Source organism: Dermacentor andersoni, chromosome 2 (assembly GCF_023375885.2).
Source record: "Dermacentor andersoni chromosome 2, qqDerAnde1_hic_scaffold, whole genome shotgun sequence".
In the NCBI taxonomy this organism is placed as follows: domain Eukaryota; kingdom Metazoa; phylum Arthropoda; class Arachnida; order Ixodida; family Ixodidae; genus Dermacentor; species Dermacentor andersoni.
In genome coordinates this window covers 70,568,201-70,586,526 of record NC_092815.1, presented here as the reverse complement: position 1 = coordinate 70,586,526, position 18,326 = coordinate 70,568,201, and the positions used below count along the sequence as shown (strand labels likewise).

Here is an 18,326-nt window from a genome sequence, read left to right as displayed (position 1 = left end):
CGTCTCCTGAGATTGCGGTTCCACCTTTGCCTCCTGAGCCGTTTTTCCATGCTGAGCTTAGCCTCCCACATATGGAGGAGGTGGCTGTCCGCTATCTCCAGTGCAGAGTCCTCCGTTATCTCTTTGGTTGCGTTTTTAACGTCCTGGCCCAGTTTCTTAGCCCATTCATCAATATCACTTATCTCACTCACTGCCGTCTCGCTTCTTATTTTGCGAAAGGCATCCCATTCAACAATTAGCTGGTTTCTGCCTTTTCTCCTGGAAGGGCCTGCGCTCACCACTGTTTCGAGAATAAAGTGATCGCTACCTAGGTTTTCCTGGGTATTAACCCAGGTTGCATCTCCCACGTTTTTGACGAATGTGAGGTCGGGTGAGGTGTCTACGCTGACACTATTACCCGTTCTAGTGGGGGTTTGGGGGTCGGTCATTAAGGTGAGCCCCTCTTGCTGTGCATCCAGCCAGAGTTCCCTTCCCTTAACTCCTTCTTTTCTGTACCCCCAGGCAGCGTGTTGGGCGTTAAAGTCTCCCACCACTACCAAAGCTTGCCCGTTGGCAATACGCAGAGTTTTTTGGAGAAGAGGCCCAAATCGGGCCTTCCTTTGTTTCGGGCTGCTATAGATATTGAGAATAAAGAGGCTGCCTTCTTTCTTTTTTGCCGGAATGAGTTCAACAAGGACGTGGTCTACGTTGATAACCTCCGTGTCGTGCTTAACGACTGCCAAATTTCTCCTGACCAAGGTGGTTACTCCGGATCTTCCATCATCTGTACTAAATGATATGTAGCCCGATAATTTTGCCATCCCTGCAGTTTCTTGCAAAGCGATTACGTCCGGATTGTCTTTGCCAAGAAGGAGCTGCTGTAGGACCGCCCTTTTGCGACGGTACCCGCGGCAATTCCACTGCCAAATTGTGTGTTTATTGTGTCTGGCCATGATTGAATTGTGAATTATCATATAGGGTCGCAGCCGTCTGAGAACCACCATGTACCTTCTGCTCTGTTTCCCTCTGCCAGTTATTAATGCTCACCAACGCGGCCCTGTGTTTCTGGCTTTCTTCCGATAGCGCCTGGATGGCTTGGATGACTGATGCGAACTTTGCCTCCCAGCTCGCCTGGAAGTCGTCCATTTTTTTGCACAGATCTGCCATTGTGGGTTCTTGCGGCGCGTTCGCGCCTGGTTTCCTTTTCAGAGGTGGGGAGCGGGTGTCATCTACCTGCATCGTCACAGTGCTTTCAACGGTTGGGGGGTTACAATCGTGTTAGCTGTTTTGACTGCGTTAGCTAATTTCTTCTCCCTTTTTAGCATAGCGTTTTCCTTTTCGAGGTCATCTACTCTTTTAATGAGTTTCTCGACCGTGATTCTCATCTTGGCGAGTTCCTCGGACTCCGTATTTTTTGGGGAGACCTTATCTACCCAGCTCACCTCCCTTTGCTTGTTGGCTTCATTCCTCGGCCTTGACGACGATCTTGCCCTGGAGCCGGAGTGGACCCCGGAGCCGGAACGATCCCTGGAGCTCGAGCGGCCCCTGGAGCTGGAACGGCCCGGGTGATCGAGGCGAGGGAAGGAGTCGGAGCGGCTCCGGAAGCCCTCCCGGCTTCTTGAGCGGCTTTTTCGCCCAGACGGGGGTGTTTTCTTCGCCTCCTCTTCTTGGAGCTTCCGCTCCCACCGGCGTTTCCTGACGATGTACGGAGTTCGGTAGATCTCACGACACTTCTTGTTGCCCAGTTCATGTCCCTTTCCACAAAGAGCACATTTGGGATCGCACACGTGTCCATCCGGTGGCTTCACCGTACCGCAGCCGCGGCACTTGACGTCGTCCGGGTCCGGACACACATCAGAGCGGTGCCCAAGATGTCCGCATGCGTTGCACACCTCAAACTTCTTTTTGTAGAGGAAGCACTTGAGGAGCCCGCCTCCATAATGAGGAGAAAACAGCTGAGCTAGAGAAATAGCGTCCTGGCTCGCATACACTTCGTCTTCGTATTCGTTTTCACCTTAAGTTGCCATATGGGTCATGCGGGTGGAGCAAGAAGGGATAGCAAGTTAGAGAGCACTAAACAAAGGCTTCCCATTTTGAGTTCTAAGCGTATGTCCTCCGTGGTTCTCATGTGTTCTAAATGTGCGAGTCCTTTTGTTCCAATTTGGTGTCCTCGAAAGCACTAACTACTGCAACATGATAAAGTTCCCTTGCGACGCCGCCGTCTCGGTGACGTGCTAGGCAGTGCGCGTGAACACTTTGTGCTGTACTTGCTGCGGATTGCCGGTCTTGTGATTAGGCATATATACACCAGACCCGGCCCGTATTCACAAAGGATCTGGTACTACAGACAGGTTCGTAAAAACAAGCTTGCGCTGATCCTATTGGAGAATATATATATCATCGGCGAGGACGGCTGTCTAATGAAGAACTCTTCCTATTACCGAAAATCTTAACGAAATTGTTCCCATGAGTATTAGGAGAACGCGCAAGAACAAGGCATTGCGCACAGCTGCGCAACCACTCGTTTTTTTTGCGCAACATCAACCGAGAAAACAGAAAACTTAAAAGAAAAAGATCAGTGAACAAATGCGACAATGACAGCTAATAATTTCGGGCTTTGTAGAGTGTAATATATTCCCTTAACCTAATTTCGAGTGAAGATGTAGCGCAGTTTGCCAAGCGTTCATATTGTCAAGCGTTCATTTTGCCAAACGTTCGTTTTGCCATGTATATGGTGACGGAGCCCCGGTAATTCCGGCATAAAGGCATGCGCTCGCTTAAATTAAGGGACACTATAGAAGAAGATAATTTGAGCTCTAATTGTAAATTATACCATTCCACAATACCAAAAAGGAAAAAGTCGCTCTTACGGTGAGAGGAAGCTTGATAAGCTTGATCTCGGCCAAGGCGGCCGCATTTCTATGGGGGCGAAATGCGAAAACACCCGTGTATTTGGATTTAGGTGCACGTTAAACCCAGGTGGTCGCAATTTCCGGAGTCCTCCACTACGGCGTGCCTCATAATCAGAAAGTGGTTTTGGCACGTAAAACCCCATAATTAAAATGAGCCAGAAAAGACACAAAAACGACGCCTCCTTGAAATTAACGCACCACCTCACGCGCACCATAAGAAGAAAGAAAGAAAGTAAATGGAACTTTGACTTATATATACACTTTCTTTTATAGTAATCGAGTTTTTACCACGAAACAAACTAAAATAGTGTTTCGAAAAGATGCTTGATCAGTTTAAATTGATTTACTGTTGTGTTCCTTTACTTCGACCATGGAGTATGTGGTCTACGTTTCTTCCAGTGGTGACCAGGGCTCAATCGACGGGCGCGGCTGTTCGAAAGTTCTGTGCCCAAGAGTTCGATGCAGCACAGCCATTTGCTCAGACCGACGGAGCGCATGCAGAACGAACTGAAGAGAGCGCAGAAAAGCGCAACACCTGTCGTTACAGCGCTAACGCAACTGTTACGAACGACAAAGGAAACGGGAAGAACAAAAGCAAGGAAGAGAAGCTGTAGAAAATGGCAGCGCCACAGAAGCAAGAAAACAGAGGCGCGGTAGAAAGGTGAGGGCTTGCTCATTTCGTCTTCGCATCTCCTTTTCCACTTTCAGCGTTGTGGGAACGTGGGTTCTCGGACTCGGCCGCGACCCTTAGGAAAGACACCGGGACCACACCATGCAACGTTTAATCTTTTAAAATTAAAGCGGGGCCAGCTCTGACCATTGTGCCATCAGAGCGCCCAACGAAAGCTCAGACCATGTCGCGCGCCACGGCCAGTTGTTCTCTCTCTCTCAGCAGCCGGCAAGAGGCGCCCCATAGTATATAAATGAAGGTATATCATGTGTCCCAGTTAGCGCTAGCGAATATGTTAAAATAAAAAAGGACGGTGCAAGATATAGCCATTAAACTAACAGTGTTCGTTCGTCACAGGTCAGACGACCGAACACCGCAGATCCTCCGTATCTTGCACCGTGTTTCTTCTTTCTTTTCCTTAAGACGGCCTCGCTAGCGTTAGCTGGGACACCCTCTATAATTAAACATATTAATTTTCATTGTACTAATCATTCCTTTGTTGTCTGTGTTTGTTCCCTCTATCCGTTACCTTCAAGCCAATATATTTTCTTCCGACGCCAGTCAGTCGTTCCTCATTGGTGCGTTAACCCTTCCCTGTCTTGTTGTTGTGGTTATTGTTATTTTATTGCAAAAAAAAGAAAGGAAAGAAGGAGGCTAGGCCACAAGCTTCGTATCTGTCTCACCTGTCTGCTGACACCCGAACGTCCCACGGCCAGGGAGAAGTGAAATTATTTCAAATTTTTAGTTTAGTAGCAAATTTTAGTACAGCAGTACGCACTTTGCGCCCACCATCCGCTTATTGGCCGACTCTCTGCAGTGGCGACGTGCATGTCCATGTTTAGAGCTGTGTTGTTCCATGAAATGCGTTTACGTGTTTCGTCCTCGACAGTCTATTTTGGTTTCCTCAAAAGTGCTTTTGGTCTGCGGCACTCCCACCGCGCCGCGGTTCTTGATCTCTCCCAAATTGTAGGTTTCGCCATCTCGCTTCTGACCAATCAGCCAACTCACAAACCTTGTAGAGAGAGATAGAGGAAAGGGGAAAGGCAGGGAGGTTAACCGGAGGGGAAGATCCGGTTTGCTACCCTACGCTGGGGAAAGAGGGGAGGGGGAGGTAAAGTGATAACAAAGTAGATATAAAGAAAGAAAGGAGCACAGACATACAATCACAGTTGGTCACTGTCGCCGCACACTGTCACCGCACAGCACAGTAGCACTTGCAGCACTATGAACATCTGTTCATGCTATCCGCTTGTCCAATTCTGTAGCCCTTAAATACTGCAACAGTGCTCTCGTCACCTTCTGCTGCTATGGCTTGTGATGGCGGCATTTTAATATAACTTCCTCTGTTAGAGGTCTTCGGTCAAAGCGCCCTATCGCGTTTGCGAGCGATCGTCTCTGTAAATTATAACGAGGACAGTCATAGAGAAGGTGCTGAAGAGTCTCTTCGTTACCACAGTTATCACACGAGGCGTCGTCGGCCCATCCGATTTGGAAAGCAAAGGACTTGGTGAACGCCACCCCTAGCCATATTCGACAAAGCAGGGCAGCTTCGCGACGGCAGAGTCCGGCTGGAATGCAAAGGCGTAGAGAAGAGTCTAGGTTGTGCAGCCGGTTGTTTTGAAAACTTCCTGCATTCCACCAGGAGAATGTGATATCTCGGCTGAGCATTCGAAGTTTCCTTGCGGCATCTGTCCTTGATAATGGTATCGGCTCCTCTTCGTCGCCTTGAAGAGCCGACCGAGCAGCGTTATCGGCGTGTTCGTTTCCTATGACGCCGCAGTGACTTGAAAGCCACTGAAATGTCACGTGGTGTCCTTTCTCAGTCAAGGTATGGATTAGTTCTCTAATCTCGTATACCAGTTGTTCGTGTGGTACACGCCGCAGGGCTGATAACAAAGACTGCAGTGCTGCCTTCGAGTCACTGAATATTGACCATCTTCGAGGTTGTTCTTGGCTGACGAGACGAAGTGCAGCCCGAAGAGCTGCAAGTTCCGCAGCCATCGGTGTCGTTGGGTGACAAGTCTTGAAACTGATGGTTATGGCTTTAGCAGGGAAAACCACGGCTCCAGAGGAACACTGGAGAGTAGCCGGTCCATCAGTATAAATATGTACGTGGTCGGCGTACCTCTCGTGCAAAAGGAGCAGAGTTAGTTGTTTAAGAGCAGGTGACGACAGCTCAGATTTTTTCCTGATTCCTGGTATGGTGAGGTGCACTGCCGGTCGAGCCAAACACCATGGAGGAATCGATGGCTTAGTTGCGGGGGTGAAGCTTGATGGAAGGCAGGTGTAATAATCCGAAATCGTGGTACAAAATGATGCCTGTGGCCTTTCTGACGGTAGTGTTGCCAGGTGGTGGGAACGGGCACGGGCAACGTGCCTAATGTGCACTCCCAACACTTCCACCGCAATGTGTGTTTGTATGGGTTGGTCCCTGGCGATTGCAATAGTCGCAACTGTCGATGTGCATTTTGGCAAAGCAAGACAAACCCTGAGAGCCCGAGCTTGAATAGCCTGTAGAGCACGAAGATTTGTCTGGCAAGTGTTGGTCAGTACGGGCAAACTGTATCTCAAGAAGCCCATAAAAAGAGCCCTGTACAATTCCAACATTGCATGCACTGACATTCCCCAAGTCTTTCCGCCCAGAAACTTCAAAAGCTGGGAGATTGGTGTCAGGCGCTGTTTCAAGTAGGTCACGTGTGGGCTCCATGAGAGATCTCTATCAATGACTATTCTAAGAAATCTGTGAGTCTTCTCGTAAGAAATTATCAGGCCATTTATTGAGATGGCGTAGGGTGTCATTGGTTTGCGAGTGAATGCCATCAGTGCACATTTGTCTGACGAGATTTCAAGACCTTCGTTGCGGAGGTATATAGCTGTCAGAGTAGCAGCTTTTTGAAGTCTTGCACGTATCTGAGAACGTGTCACACCTGAAGTCCATATACAGATGTCGTCTGCGTACATTGATACCTTGATCGCTGCTGGCAGGTGTTTAACGAGACCAATGAGTGTGAGGGTGAATATGGCGGGGCTTAGTACACTGCCTCGAGGAACAAGTCGGTAGGTATAGTGTCGAGCGGTTTGACCATCGCCGGTACACACAAAAAAGGATCTCATAAAAAGGTAATGAGAACTCCATTGAAAAACTCGACCACCTAGGCCAACCATCTCAAGAGCATCGAGGATAGCCTCGTGAGATACGTTATCGTATACCCCCTTGACATCCAAGAACAAAGCTGCAGGTAATCTTTTGTGTGACTTTTGATGCTGGACATACGTAGCGAGATCAACAACACTGTCTACCGATGAGCGATCTCGGCGAAAACCAGCCATGCAATTTGGTAACAGGTTGTAGCGTTCCAGGTACCATTCCAAGCGGGCAAGGATCATCTTTTCCATTATCTTTCCCACACTGCTAGCCAGCGCTATTGGACGGTACGAGGTGAGTTCAAGTGGGGACTTGCCTTGCTTCAGGAGAGAAACCAAGCGGCTTGCTTTTCCATTCTTCGGGTACGATGCCATCTTGCCAAGATACGTTGTATAGATGTAACAGTTCTCTCCGTGCGCCATCACTCAGGTTGTTCAAGGCGCGGGAGGATATTCCATCTGGTCCTGCGGATGAAGAACGCCTGCATAGAGCAAGAGCCGCTTCTAGTTCCACCGTTATGAAAGGAAGATCCATGCGGCCGTCACGTGAAACAGGGATGTAACTGGGGGCTCGAAAGCCTGGACCGGTTGCTTGGCCAGCCATCCTTGCACAAAATTCTTCGGCAACATCAGCATTCAGTTCAGGGAGGGAACGCAGACCACGTATGGTTCTCCAAATGTGGGAAAGTGGCTTTCGGGGGTCTAGTGACTAGCAAAACATTGTCCAACGTCGAGATGCCAACCTATCCATGCGACGTTGAATTTTCTTTTGTAGTCCTCTGGCTGTCCTAAGGTCTTCGACGGATTTTGTACGCCGGTAACGCCGCTCCGCACGACGACGGAGAGCACGAAGTCGCTCCAACTCTATATCAAGTTCCGTGTGCTTCGACGAAACCGTGACCGTGCGCGTGTCGTCTCGTATTGCAGACTTGATTGTTTCCTCTAATCCACAGGACAAGCCCTCCCGACAAGCATCTTCCATGGTGGAAGTAAAATTAATCCAATCAATTAATCGAATGGTGTTCCGTGGGAAGGACCTGGACATCCCTTTGATGACAAGGTACGTGGGAATGTGATCACTTCCGTGTGTCTCGATATCCGAAAACCATTTAACACATATTGTGAAAGAGCTGGAGACGAAAGATAGGTCAAGACAGCTGCCATGATTCACGCCTCGTATAAACGTTGGCCTGCCGTCATTCAGGAGTGAAAGGCCGTGGTTGCAGGCGAAGCTTGCAAGTCTTTGCCCTTTTGCATTTGTCCTTGTGCTTCCCCATGCCATATGGTGCGCATTAATATCTCCGATAATGACATATGGAGCAGGGCACGCCGACAAGACGTTCGTTAATCTTTTGAAATCAAAAGTACTTGAAGGCGATATATAAACGCCTACAAGTGTAAACATGAGTTTGCCCTTTTTGATTGTTAGGCAAACATATGGATTGTCATCGTGAGGCGGAATCGGCTGGCAAACATAGGTCAGTTCTCGACTAATAAAAAACGATGACTTTGCTACATGCACCATTTGTTACGAACATAAAAGCCTCGTATCCCGATAATCTGACTGGTTTTGACTCGTTAGGCTCACATATGATTATGATTGGGAACAAATTAGTATATATATACTGACGAAAGTCTGAAAGGCATGACTTTAGTCCTCTTGCGTTCCACTGGATGAGTGACGCTGCCTTAACTTCTCGAAAGGATGGGCGATGGTTGGCCATGTCTCTATTCGAGAGATTCAAGCACTGGGCTTAAGGCGTACAGTACTTTCAGTGCACTTCGAGCAGACGTGGTTTCAAGGCTCGACAGGATCACTCGAATGGCACCTATGAGGGGACGCAGCATTGAAATGACTTGTCGATCTGCTTTGGGCGTGTCATCAGCGGCAGGAGTATAAAAAGTTCCAAAATTTATTATAAAATTACTATTATAATTATTATTACATCTCCAAATCGATTTCTAATAATTGTTATTATTCCAGAATTATAGGAATTAGTTCTTGCTCCCGAGCGGCCTTGACAATCTGTGGTTCTGTGGGAAGTTGCTGGCTCGGAAGTGCAGGCCATTCTTCCTGAGAAAGATTGTTTTCAGCTGACTTTCTTGTGCTGTTCAGCCCCTTTTTGGCCTGATTGGAGAATGTCGGTGAATGTCCCTCTCCTTTCGTGTTTCTGCCTTTTTTGAGGAGGTTCGGTGACGCCGATGCCGACGCCTTGTAAGGCTACAAGAACGACGCGGCCTAAGCTGCCCAGCTGGTGGCATAAAGTTCTGGCCAGCAAGGAGACAGAACGCACCAGCGACTCTGTCGACGCCGATGGAAGCGACTGTATCGTGGTTCAGATCCCGCCTCAGCCCCTGACGCCACCAAAGGTGAACCGCGCACCCATTGGAGAAACTGGATCAGCGAGTCATCAAATCCACAACCGAAGACAAAGCTGTATAGTCCTCATCAAGCCGTGTAAGCATTTGCCGACATTGTTTCACCTTTAATATTAGACGCATTGACTATCGCCGAAACCACCGACAATCAAGCACGTTTATCCACATTCAAAATTTTCGCGTAGCGCTTTGTTGTTGTGCTCAATTATTATTTTTTTTCATGCAGCTTGATCTGTGACAGAGATATGTGCTATAATAAAAGCGTGGAGGCCTTCCTCATTTAGAAATTGCACTAATGGCCTATAGCGAAGGTTATCGTACGTGAGTTAACGCTATAGTTGTCTGCCTGATCTGTTCACAGCTTGGTAGCCCTCGTTCCCAGACAAAGCCACAACAGTTGGTGAACGTCCGCTGCGCAGAAGCTGGAGCAGCACACTTTGGCCATTTCACCGAGTCTTCGGGTGTCGGACCCCAGGCGCAGGTGTACGCTTATCTCTTGTGCTTACATTCCTTACGAGCTGCAAACGAAATGAGTCTTGGGTCAACTTCGTTGTTTCGATATCGTTGCACAGTACACCGCTACAGTGATTAATTGCTTTTGATTACCTCACATTGAGTGACGTACAAAGAAAGGCGACTTGCCAAGCGTCCATTTTTGCCAAGCGCGGTGATGGACCAGGTACATCAAGTGTGTCGACTAGACTACACTTCATGCTGTCCTGCTTCCGTTTCAATGGCGTGCTAGCACAAACGGAATGGAGGAAGGGAATACGACACTGTTGTCTTACGGGCTTTCAACGTACAGTTCGTTAATATATAGGCCTCGCGCAAAACGAACACACTTATTTATCCAATGAATCTCAGTGCATGATGTCAGGTCTTTTGCTTCCACGAAATGTTTTGTTTACTAAATGCACGGTTACGGGGGATAAATGTCATCGCATCGCTCTTTTTTTGTTGAAACAAAAGTTGTATTTCGTTAAAGAGAGTGGCAGTCACGTGTCGACTAATTAGAAAACTTAACGCTATAACAATAATTAAGAAGACGATTGTCAAGGCGACAGCCGTCCGCGGAAACGTTTTCAAGCACGAGAAATTTTCTAAGTCTGACCACAAGAAAGACATTTCGTAGTCGCGTGCGCTTTAAGTGGACCTCTCACTGATTAAATGCAGTCGGTGCTTTCTGCGTTGAAGGTCGAGAGAGATATATACATACATATCGCTCTCGACCTTCAATATATATTGATTGACAGAGCGAGAAACACATTTCAAATGGAAAAAAGTATGTAAAATTGCTATCACAAAAGAGTACACAAATTCATTCATACACAATGGAAACAGAAATGAGATTAAGCTGGTAGACACGCCACTGCGTCCTTGATTCCAGCGCACGCACACACGTACACGTTCGACTAAATCAAACGCAAGTGAATGCTGACAGATGCAAGCAATTGTGATGTTTCCTACACAAACACTCACAGACAAACCACATAGTCGAACAAGCGTACACGCTTATGTGCTCAGCGCGCAAGTCTACCTGCATGCACAGGTCCTCGCCCAACGCGCAGCTTTCATGTGAGCGCGATGATAAGAGAAAACAATATTTAAATGGGCGCACACAGGCAATATCTGGGCTCTGCGTAGCGAATTCGCGGACGATTTATAGATTAATCCATAAATCGATGCCTATAATTGATCTTCGTGCCTTCCAAAAGGTACTTCAAGGCCAGCAGTGAAAACGTCATTGAATGCTCCGTGATCTATCTGTAGGAAACCAGAAGCTGGCTCAGCGACACACCAACGAAGTAAATGGACGGTTCGGACGAAGTAGTGAGCGTGTTTAATATGTGAAGCAGGAGCAAGAGTCATTGTGCCGAAGGATTAATTCTGGCTGTGGATGAAACTGCTTCAAGGCACAGAGGCGCCCTTCGGCCAGCATGATGCTAACAGGCTCGCCTTGGGAAGATAACGTTTATGTTGAGCTCGCCGAGTATTTGTGATGAAATACGAATGGAAACATTGCTTTTTCGAATCATAATTTCTGAATGTTGATATTCAGTTCGTTCACTTACTAGGTTCTGGTCGAATATAAGGGGCTGCACTACAATAACGGGAGCGTGCCTAACAGAGAATATTAAAAAAGAAAGGGAGGGGGAAAAGAACCGTAAAGAAATATCGAATTATGGAGTTTTACGTAGAAGAATCACGATCTGATCATGAGGCACGCCGTACTGGGGGACTCCGCAATAATTTGGGACCACCTGGGGTTCTTCAACGTAAGCACACGGGTGTTCTTGCACCCATCAAAATGCGGCCGCCGTGGCTGAGATTCGATCCCGTGACCTCGTGCTTAGCAGCGCAACACCAAAGCCACTAAGCGACCACGGCGGTTGAAGAACTGTATGACAGCTGTCTATACCTGTCAATTCTAGTGCTTGCTAATACTACAGCCCAGCAAGAAGTATTTCGCTATTCCAGCGAACAGTTGACTGAGTAAAGGATTAACATCTACTTTATGATGCGTCGTTACTTCGCAGAGAAAGCGGTTACTAAGCGAGCACGTAGAACGGTGATTATTTCAAGTATCAACACTAGCATTAATTCACAGATACGTGAACGTACTCAAGCGTCGGCTCCCTCCGTTAAGGCACCGACTCATTAAGGCACCGACTCACATACGCCATGTCTGAGTTAGAGTGAGCCAGGAAGTGCGAGATTCAACAAGTTCGAGTGCGCGTGAGTTTTCATCTTTCTTAGTACGTCCAAGCGAGTAGATCCAGGCGTTTGTCTGGACCTCGGAGAGCCAAATGTGAGTCCGAGTGATTATGAGTGTGATCCTGAATGAGCGATTTGGAATCGGAGCTCGCGTAAACCTGAGCAAATTCAGTCGAGTTCAAATCGCATTCGATTCCATGTTCTTTTTTTTCTCAGTTCAAAATACGATGCGTGAGTCTGCATACCAGTAACTTCGACTGAATCTATGCCCGTGTTCACATATTCACAAAAATCTGTTACGCTAGGATTGTCCCCGAGAAGGAATTCCAGCCCCGATGCTGGACATGTTATTTTTCCAAGGCAGACGGCCAATGGCAAGGAGCTTATACATACGATATATATATATATATATATGCAGAGAGGGAGGGAGAGAGAGAGAGAGAGAGAAGACAGCAAGGTCAACCAAACGTACGTCTGGTTTGCTACCCTGCATTGGATAAAGGGGATAAAGAGATGAAAAGATAGCAAGGGCGAGGGAAAGAGCAACAGTTGTGCGCGCACGTGAAGCAGCCTACCCAGTCTATAAATGGTCGCGGATCCCTGCGGACTTGAAGAACTGCATTAAAAGCTCTCACCGCTTTAGTTGCTCTCTATATGCGAAATATTATATGTATTTTAGCGAAGGCATATATGGCTTCCACAGCAGCCGGTAGCGAGAGCGCTCCGCATACATGTGCGCACAAGGCGTCCAAGTGTGACGGTGGCCCGCTTTCGCAGCACGGGCTTGCTGCCAGAGCAGTATGAATAGAACTAGTTAAATAAAACAACTTGAAACATGATCATTGAAGCATACCAAGGTAACATTCGCGCGTACCCATTTCTGTTGAACAGCCTCACTAATCCTGCAAAGAGCAAAACTGCAGCGTGCAGCGTCGAGAGCGTTTTGCTGCAGCCAGCTGGATGTCACGCAGGCGCGCGACCAGGCTATTCGCGCAAATGCTATATAAACGATAGCAGGCACACACCCGCGATAAGCAGGCACCTCTAAGTTACATTGCGTGCCTCTGCGCCCTCCGCTGTACGCACACGTTCGGAGTGAGGGGCTACAGCAGTAAAAAAGAGGAGTGTGTCTTCACGCGCGTCTATAACTATACAATCCAGTGAGTCGGACGTCGTTACACATCTCTTCGACTTTGACTCTAAGGTGGGTGTTTCTTGAAGTCAGTGTAGACTCCGCGATGACAGTGGCTATATTGCTAAAGCTGCGTGTTTCATTTATGTGCGCCTAAAATAGAGACCCAAAAATAGTGGGGCCCGAGATTCTGTCAGAGCCTTTTCTTTCTTATCGTGAACTTTTCATCGTGCTTCTTGCATTAAACGTTAAATTAAATTCTGTGGTTTTGCGTCCCAAAACCGAGATATTATTGTGGGGCGCGCCGTATAGTGGAGGGCTTCGGATTGCTTTTGACCACCTAGGATTGTTTAACGAGCGCCCACTGTATGGTATAGAGGTACATTTTTGCATTTCGCCCTCATCGAAATACGGCCACCGTGGCCGGGATTTGAACCCGCGACTTCGTGCTTAGCAGCGCAACGCCATAGCCGCTGAGCCACCGTGGCGGGGTGCACTGCTTGCGGCGGGATGAGAGCAGCGGGGCAAGTGCTTTGCAGGCGGGGCGTGGAGCGATGGAAGGTTCGTCTCGCCGGCTCCATACAGTGTAGCGAGATCAGTAGGTCTCGTCAGTTAATCGGTTAGAGACCCGGCTGTACTCCGTGTGCCCAAATTTGCGCACTGACAGTGAAGACTAGAGCACGTTTCAAGCTGATGAAGAGGATGTGAGCTGGCGAGACCCCGTTGCTTCTGGCCCGCTATAGTTCTCGACGAAGCATGCTCATGCCATGTCGAGATAAGTGGGAACCGAAATGCGTTGAACAGAAGTGTATCAGATCGAGTGCGAAAAACAAAAATATTCTGCGAATAAAAGGAAATAATCGGCTCACTAGTCGATCAGGAGGGACGCTAAATATAGATGCTTACGTGGTTTTGAAAGTTTTCACAGGCGATAAAAAGAGGTAGGTAGATACAAAAACATTGCCACACCCCCGTAAGAAAGTTGTATTTGCAAGCACAGCGTGCCGGCTGCGAATTGGAACTTATCAGTGCGCTAGCGTTTGTATTGAGGTTGAGCACCACTGGCCGTATCACGTGCCAGCGCTTAATGCCGTTATTGTTTGCTACGAAAAACTCCTGGAATCCTCTTGTCGTTGAGCCTCTGTGCGGCGCTACCTGAATGATGGTGGCTCCACGTTCGCCGCGTCGTGACTGATTCTTATTTTCTGCCCAGTCCCTGATTAGAAAAGCAAGTGCGTGTGCTATCAACACTTACAAGACGTAACCGCTTTCTTGTTTCAATGCTTCTTTATCGGAATCACAGAAAATCTATTCGTTTCGTGCCGGCGCTTAAGGCTCAGAATACACGGTGTGAGGGACATTAGCTATTTCGTGCGCTGTTACCAATCCCTGCAGTTAGTCTTAGTGTTCTTTTTTTTTTTTGCGCAGAATGGCTGCCACGTGCTACGTAACTGACAGGGCTATGCTTAAACACTGGAATCCGCTGAAAACGTAAGCGAATAACCATGTTTCTTTGCATGCCATGTTTTCTGCGAATACAATCCATAGCGGACAAGTGTCTGTGGTGTTTATACATAGCGAACATGAGAAAGGCTACACGAGAGACGGCTATCACAAGCCACAGCTAAGAAACTGATGTTACACCTTCCTCACATGCACAACTAACACACGCACACATGCACTTACCATAGAGACACGGACGCACACTAAACTTGCAGGAAACAAAAGCACATGAATTACAAAATAAAATAAAATAAAATAAATTTAACCAGAGGGATGCCTTATGCTGGCGCGTTAAGTAACCGAAGTTAACGCCATGCCACACGTACGGAAACACACACACACACACACACACACACACATATATATATATATATTTATTTATTTATTTATTTCAAGAAACCCCTAAAGGCCCTCATAACGAGGGTATTACATAGGGGGGTGACAAAAATTCAACAAACATATAGTAAAGCGTATTCAAGGAATAGGCAACAAGAATAAAAAAAAAAAAAGTAGAACAGCAACACTTAAGTAGACATAATGAAAAAACGCAACATAATAAAGAGAACACAAGAATATATATATATATGGAAAATCAAACAAAACTAGAAGGAAAGCTACTCATCGCATTCATTCTTTAGAAGTTCATGAAATTTAGACGTATTCATTTCAGTTGCGATTGAGGCAGGCAGCTGGTTCCACTCAATTATTGTTTTGGGTATGAATGACTTCGCAAAAGATGAAGTGCGGCAAATGATGCGTTTGATCTTGAAAGGATGGTCACGGCGTGGAAAGACCGCCGATGGTGATTGAAAGAAATCATCATGAAGCAAGGGATGATAGTAAATTTTGTGAAAAAGTGTTAAGCGAGCAAGTTTGCGACGATGGGAAAGGTTATCAAGACCAGCACGAGCCTTTAACACTGTGACGCTAGTGAAACGTGAGTAATCTGAAAAAATGAAACGAGCAGCACGGTTCTGCAGGGATTCGATGTTATCTATGAGGTAGGCTTGATCCGGGTCCCATATGGCTGAAGCGTACATATATATATATATATATATATATATTGCAGTAGTACGAAAGCAAATGGAAAAATACATACAAAACAAAAACAAAGAACTGACGCGAAAAAGGTCGATCAGCTCGCTTGATATTTAACGCACATACGCGCACGGTATGCTGCCCGGTGTACGTGTAAAGTGGAGGAAGAAACGACGCGGCGCTGGAGAATGCTTTTCGACTTTTTGCTTGGAAAATATACAGGCGCCGTTTTGTACAGGCGCCCGCGTTTCGTGCTACTAAATATACGTCTATACGCGCAGTAGGTCGGCGCCAGCGAGCGCAGCACCGTCATTGCGGCTTTAGATACTCAGTTCGGTTATACGACCGTGTTTGTCTACGGCAGAGAATACACCTACACATGCGCGCAAATTGCGCACTCAAATAAATGTTACGTGTCGCACACAATCTGCAAAATCAAACTGCACTATATATTTCTACGAAATGCGACTCAGTTATTCTGACAAACTACTATCTGCTGTGACCAGTTTTGGCATCACTCGTAAACAAAGCATATATACGTTAGCAGGCATAAAACAGACCCGTAGAAATATGACAGCAGGACAATGGTTGAATAAAATGGGATAAATCCTGACAGCAGACTAAAGACGTCGCCATTCCCATTTACTTGTTTTTGTTTGCGTTTTGTGCCCCTCCCCTCCCCCCTCCGTTTTTTTTTTGTGTTTCTACACATAAACTACACAGTAAATGGAGTGAGTTTATTTATTATTCATCTGCGTGTTCATTGACTTTCTGATGTTGCTGTCGGAACTTACGTTGAGAGAATTAGCCGAGGTGCGTAGATTCGCTTGAAGCTTTTGTGTCACAAGTGTTCTTACAGCTTTTTCACTATGAAAGGCCGCCGATTTCAGGGCACAGCAGCAACAATTATAATGTATTCCGATTGACTGTCACACAGTTCTTCATTGTTTCAATTTTTCAGTGCTCCGACTCGTCGATTAAATGTTAGATCACACACTGTGTAAGAACTGCTCATTCAGGCGGTGGTCCTTTGTTCGGTTCCCGGATCAGGGTGATACTCAAGGAGGCCAACTTGTTCCCTTTGTAGAACTGCGCTAAGTTAAGAGAAGTGGAATTCTTTTCTTGCATACAGATACTTTTTTTTCCTGGATGGTTGTCTTTCTGCGCAGCGCTGTAGTAAAAACACCACACGCCGAGTAAAAAAAAGAAAAAAAGAAGGTCACTGAAAGGCTCACACAACCTTATTTCAACAGCTGCGTGACGAAACAAACAAATAAAAAATGAATGAAACGAGGAACCGGAAACCGAACGCAGCGCATGGCTCATGGGAAAAGGAAATGAGAGACCACGGAAACACCAGCCATAGAAAATGTGGAACGCTTTACGATTTGGCGTTGTGACCTCCACAACTAAAATCGCGAAGCGCATTCCATATTTCCCAGCTGTGCCATACCGTCGTACTTGCGTTGATTTCGACGCGTCGCATGGATATCGGCGCTAGTAACCGTTAATTTTGTTGAATGAGAAGGATACCTGGACCATTTGAAGTGTCCCCATATGATATAGTATATCGCACTGCGAAATGAACAGCATGGTTGCTGGCATACATCTTTCAGCCTTCCGCTTTCCTTTAGGACGCCATCTATTACTGTGATAGATACAATTTATGCCATACAGCTTACAGCCATCTACGCAAGTTTCCAGGTGATTGAAGGCTTAAACCAGGCGAATTACTATTTCCTATTTCTTCCTGATCTCCGAAATTAAGCAAAATGTTCTTGCACTTAAAGGCCACTAAATGACGTATACCGGGCGCGCGCTTTCTAATTTGAGCTTGTTTGCTCTAGCCGAATCCAAAAGGCTCAAAATGGTCTGATGCTCAACAGATTCACCGTGCGCGCGTGCGCGCGTGCGTGTGTGTGTTCATGTATTCTTCCTGTATCAGCGTCTGTTTGCGCCAAACTATAGTGATTTAAGATGGCATACAGACAAGCCCGCACCGCAGCCCTACAGCGGGTAGCACAGGCGCATAAGTGTCGCACTCTCTTGGAAAGTAGACACAAGTGGACCTGCAGTTTTCAGTGTTTACTGGCCACAGTGATTTACGTAACTGACCAACGACACGCGATCAACATGTACGGGCGCTGACGCCAACGCGACCCTCGATACTCCTATTGGTCCGCTAGGAGAATGATCCGCGCTGGTGTCGCGAAGAGAATATATTATCCTCGCGCGTAAGGGCCGTGTATACACTCGCGACCAATGTGCGACGGAACAACGAATTTATCTTCAAGGATTACTCGGGGCATGCGTATTAAAATTTCACTCGCGAGCGTGCACAAATTAGCTTTGCCGTTGAGTATTTGGTCTAGTTTAACATTTTTAGGCTTGGCAGAGATGGTTAGCTGCTGTGGCCTCTTGAATGCAAATCTGGGCATTTCCTTTTCGTGAGGCAGGGTGCGTCAATAAAATCGCCCTACGACTCAGTTGAAATGCGTACACCTTCTCACCTCTGTCTCTTTATTCCCTTTTCTTAAGTAAGTAGCGAATGGGACGTACCTATCTTCAACATCTTTACTTATCCATTATCTCTCTGTCTTTTATGACTAGCTTTTCTTTTTCTCGCAATACGCAGGTGGATGCCAGAGAGGCCCAAAAGGCTGCAAGTCGCACACGAACTGTTGCAGACGAGAGGACTTTTGGATAGGGCGCTCATCTTGGAGGTTCTGTGCAACGCCTTGTCTCCTTCCACTTTATTTTTCTTCCTTTCTTCTATTTTGCTTTACTCCGTTGCTTGCTTTCGCTTATATGTGTGCTTAGAACTGCGAACAGCGTACATTATCTGTTTAATACT

General features: G+C 46.9%; 1 protein-coding gene across 1 annotated transcript in view; it reads left to right on the top strand.

Annotated features, from left to right (window-relative positions):
- Positions 1-3,345: 3,345 nt before the first annotated feature.
- Positions 3,346-18,326, top strand: part of LOC126541882 (polyamine deacetylase HDAC10-like) — a 58,337-nt gene continuing 43,356 nt past the window's right edge. The window contains exons 1-3 of the mRNA XM_050188838.3: positions 3,346-3,552; positions 14,360-14,422; positions 18,108-18,195. Coding sequence (XP_050044795.2) covers positions 3,509-3,552; positions 14,360-14,422; positions 18,108-18,195 — 195 coding nt within the window. The 5' untranslated portion in view covers positions 3,346-3,508. The remainder of the gene's footprint in view (positions 3,553-14,359; positions 14,423-18,107; positions 18,196-18,326) is intronic.